Source organism: Coffea eugenioides, chromosome 9, assembly GCF_003713205.1.
Source record: "Coffea eugenioides isolate CCC68of chromosome 9, Ceug_1.0, whole genome shotgun sequence".
NCBI lineage: Eukaryota > Viridiplantae > Streptophyta > Magnoliopsida > Gentianales > Rubiaceae > Coffea > Coffea eugenioides.
In genome coordinates this window covers 18738358-18743128 of record NC_040043.1, presented here as the reverse complement: position 1 = coordinate 18743128, position 4771 = coordinate 18738358, and the positions used below count along the sequence as shown (strand labels likewise).

General features: G+C 43.0%; 1 protein-coding gene across 1 annotated transcript; it reads left to right on the top strand.

The window, feature by feature from the left end:
• Positions 1–2779: 2779 nt before the first annotated feature.
• On the top strand, positions 2780–4258 carry LOC113782343. Its single transcript, XM_027328235.1, has one exon. It carries the CDS (start codon positions 2780–2782, stop codon positions 4256–4258), a length of 1479 nt encoding a protein of 492 aa, XP_027184036.1.
• Positions 4259–4771: the final 513 nt, after the last annotated feature.

Below are 4771 nucleotides of genomic sequence, written 5' to 3'. Positions count from 1 at the left end.
CTCAGTGTACTTATTCAGGCCATACACAAGTCCTTTGAAGGATTCGTACACTCAAGTGAAGGTGATCGCGGTCCGGTATTGAGCATTGAAGCTACACCTGAGTATTAGGGTCTTATCAAACCCTAGTTAGTGAGATTCGCATTATAGTCATTTAATTCCACATTAGTTGATTAGATTGAATAATTGGCTAAGTGCATGTTGCACATAGAAATGCCAAGGGAAGATTACTTTTTAGTCATCATTATTTGTTAAGGTGAGCTGCCTTGGAGGGAAAGCCCACATGAGGCCCGATCCATCGAGGGCCCATATTAGCACACCTTTAGTTCCTTTTCCTTACTAGTTTAGGGTTTACTTGTAGCCTATATAAGGCACCCCATTACTCCCACAAAGGTAGACACTTTTATGATAAAAATATTGAGAGAGTTTTCTCCATAGCTTTCGAGCAAACCTTGAACAACTTAGAGTTATACTCTAGTGTTCTTGTTCGGCTTATCAATTCAAGAATCGCACTTGAATTGTGGCGCCTTCTACACTTGCCTGAGGTTCACTAATTCGTTTGATTACGGGTTGAGATAGTATCAACAAGTTCGTAGTCACGGGGATTAGAGGGGTCGTAGGGTTTCCGCTGCCACTGTTTCTTGCATCCGACGTCAAATCCAACAAGCGATCTTGGGTCGCGAATCTCTTCACCAACGAGATTCGTATCAGCTGGTATAAGAGCTAGCTTGTTTGTAACATCGTTATCCCTCTTTTCGTGCCTTAATTCGTATCTGTCTCGGTAGCTCAAAAAAAAAAAATTTTTTTTGTGCACGTTGCATTCTGGCCGCGAGTTCCTGGCCGCGAGTTTCCTTTGTTTACGAGTCTGGTCATCATTGTTTGTTTCTGTCTTGTTGTCGTCTTCAATTTCTAGAATTTCTGGAAGTCAAGTGTGTTGTGTTTGGTTTGGTGGTGTGGATTCCAGCAGTCGCTAAAATCAAAAAAAAAAAAAGAAACAAACCCACACCGCTAGTGTTCTTATTGTCGCTTCCGTATTGCTGTGTCCGTTGAACCTTGTGCAATCTGTGCCTTGTTATTGCCAATTACTGCTGAGTCTCGGGTGGATAAATCTGGTCATGTCTTGCTGATTGTTTTCTCCACCGCTTGGGACCAGCAAATTGAAGAATCAAGCGGTGCTAGTAACATCGAGTCATAGGAGTTCGGTCCGTGCCGCACTTGCTTTGGCAAGTCTGTCCGAATTGTCCCCTGATTGTTGTGCTTGTCCATTGCTCAGTTTTTTGTCTATTGCTTTTGTGATTAAGTCCCAAACCTGAGTCAAAAAAAAAAAACAAACGGGGGGCAAGAAAAATTCTGGTCAGTGTTCCTTTCAAGTCCCAAACCTTGTCGAATTGTGGTTGGTTCTAAAGCTGTTCTTGGTCCGTGTCTTAGTTATTTATTTTCTAGGAGAATATTGGTACCTTGTTCTTGAATTTCGTAAGCAAAACTTCACGGTTTCTTGGAGCTCTTGAAGAGGTTCTTGATCCTTTGAAATCTGGAAATTTGCAGCGATATTCTTGAAGCTATTTGCTGGAAATTTTTGTGTTTGGTTTACAACTCTTGATTGTTAAAGGTTGGTCTATACCTGGTGCTGAACCTTGACCCGTTTGGGAACCAAAACCTAGCCTATCTGATTACCAAAAAAAAAAAAAACACAGAAACCATCAAACAGGTCACACTTAAACTCAGTCAGACCTGGGAAATTTCTGGGTAGCCTAGACCAGTGTTTATTCGAAGCTGCTGCTGTACAAAAAAAAAAAAACACAGCAAGCAAATTCGAAACAAGAGTGTCTTGCATGCTTTTATTGAATTGGGAAATCCACTCGGCTGAACAACTAGAAAAAAAAATAAAGAAACAGCCGCTACAAGAACTCTAAACCCAACCAACTTCTAAAACTGAAGGGGTTACCAACGTCATCCTGTTTCCTAATTTATAGCCACCGCTTACCCATACTTATCCCCAGTCTTGGTACCCTTTCCAAGCACTTAGGCAAGGATCCAGTCGGCTGAACTTCAAAAAAAAAAAAAAAAAAGGGAACAGAGAGAAAGGAAGAAAGGAAACAGCCGCCAAGACTCCTAAACCCAGCTTGCTTCTCAAAAAAAAAAGGGACCCGACAAGACCAAGTGGCCCTCCAACTCGCTTGTCTTCTATTTGGTAGCCGACCCTTCACTAGAATTACTCCTAAGGTGTGTCTGCACCTCTGCAAAAAGGAAACCAGCACCTTGAGCCAGCTAGAACAGGAGTAAACATTCCACGGAAATCCAGCAAAGCAAAAGGACCAACTTCCTTGTCGGTTAGAGCATTGAGCATCGTTCGTAATTTTTTGTAGCTTTTGTGTCCATTCTTTTTCTCATTTTTACTCTTGAATATATTCAACCACTCCATTCCTAGTGTCTTAATTTTGTTTTCCAAGAAAATCTCTACTCTTACGAATCTCAAATTCTAGCGTGAACTTGATTTTTAAGCTAAATTTGAGCACTTGAGGAGTTCTACTTTCTTCAAGGTTTTGCAAGGGGCAGTGAGAAAATATTTTGGTAAGCTTATTAGAGTGATCTGAGTGATCTGAGTGACCATACACGAGTGTGAGCGTATACACTTAGGGAGTGAAGTGAAAAAAAAACCAAAAAAAAAAGTTACTTTTTCCCCTATTTCCTTTTCTTTGCTATTAACCCTTGCAGGTACACTTGAGACTCCATGTCTAGTGGAAACGAAGGAGTATCCCGTCCCATGAGCTTCGAATAAATGATGGAGCAAATGGAGAGGCGTTTCCAACGCATGCTAGAACCCATTCAAGATGAGTTGCTGCAACTCCGAGCGTCTGGAACACCAAAAACCTCTAAGTCCATGCGAAGGCGAAGGGATGTGGAGGAGTCGTCCAATGGTTCCAATAATGATGATGATGATGAGGAACCTCGAATTCGACCAAGGCAAAGGAACCAGACTGGACCTACCGATGTATTCAAGGGAATCAAGATGCAAATCCCTGAGTTCAAAGGACGGTCCGATCCCGAGGCCTTTCTCGAATGGTTATCCAAGATCGAAATGGTCTTTTCTTGCCAAAACTACACCGAGGTGCAAAAGGTGCAATTGGCCACCATGGAATTCACTGAGTACGCTGTGGTTTGGTGGGACCAAATCAAGAAGTCTAGAAGGAGAAATGGGCTACCTGAGCTCATTCCATGGCCCGAGCTTCGAGCCATGATGCGCACCCGCTTTGTACCTGGACATTACACTAGGGATTTATACCACCGGTTACAAACCTTAGTCCAGGGCAACCGGAGTGTGGATGAGTACCACAAGGAGATGGAGATCCTGATGCTTAGAGCGGATGTACAGGAGGATCCTGAAGCCACCATGGCGAGATTCTTGAGCGGGTTACGACCCGATATTGCTGAACGAGTGGAACTTCAACATTATATGGAGTTGCATGAGCTTGTAGACAAGGCTATTAAGGTCGAGCAAAGGCTCAAGAGGAGGGGTACCACTCGATCGAATTTCGGCAATACCACCTACTCTACCAACCGCCCATTCCAACCAAGGAATGATTCTCGGCCTTCACCAAATGCTCCTACACCAAAGCCGAGATTCGAGGGAGGTAAGGTGGGCAACCCTAGTATTAGTAAGCCGCCCTCTTCTACTCCAAAATTTGAGGAGCCTAGGATACAAACTAGAGCTCGTGATACTCGATGCTTCAAATGCCAAGGTAGAGGCCATATTGCTAGTCAATGTCCCAATCAAAGGACTATGATTATGATGCAAAATGGTGAGATCGTGAGTGAGGACGAAACCGAGTACGAAGGCATACCACCTCTTGACGGAGGTAGTGATGGGGAATCGCCAAATGAAGAGGAGTTTAGTGCACCCGAGGGTCATTTTGGGACTGCATTGGTTGCAAGGAGAGCATTAACTGCACGTGTTAAGGAGGACGAGCTTCAACGGGAGAACATCTTCTACACCAGGTGCTTCGTCAACCAAGCACTTTATAGTGTGATTATTGATAGTGGGAGCTGCACAAATGTAGCTAGTTCACTCATGGTGGACAACTTGAAGTTGCCTACAAGGGATCACCCGCGACTCTACAAACTCCAATGGTTCAACAACTCTGGGGAGGTTCAAGTAACCAAGCAGGTTCTTATATCCTTCCAAATCCATAAATATTCTGATGAAGTATTATGTGATGTAGTTCCTATGCAGGCTAGTTGTGACAGCCCCACCTTCCCCTAAGGCGAACCAAAGGGGTTAGCGGACTGCCTGCCCAGCTCTCGCCAGGACTACGGTACAGTTACACGCGTTCGAATACGTTTCGGGAAAACAAAAGTGCGCTCGGACAAGCCATAAGTATCAACATAGCAAAATAAAAAAAAAATGGAAAACTGAATAGTGGCCTGGATAGAAGAATCCAAACATCAATTTAACATATACACATTGAAATCCAACATTTACAACCATAGTGGCATGCCACAGACATTCATAAAGGAAGTACATATTCAGTTTGCCTATCAAAAGGAAATGAACCCGTTACACATTAAGGCTTCATTTCAAGAGCTATACAAAAGACATTTATAAGCTCAACTTGGCAAGTGACTACCCAATCCATTCTCAAAAGTAATTATATCCCTGTAAGGAAAACAAATAACACGGAATGAGCTAAAGCCCAGTGGTATACTACTACATAAGCAACCAAAGTCACATAAGGATGAACTTTCATTTAAAGTGCACAAATAAGCAGTAAAACAA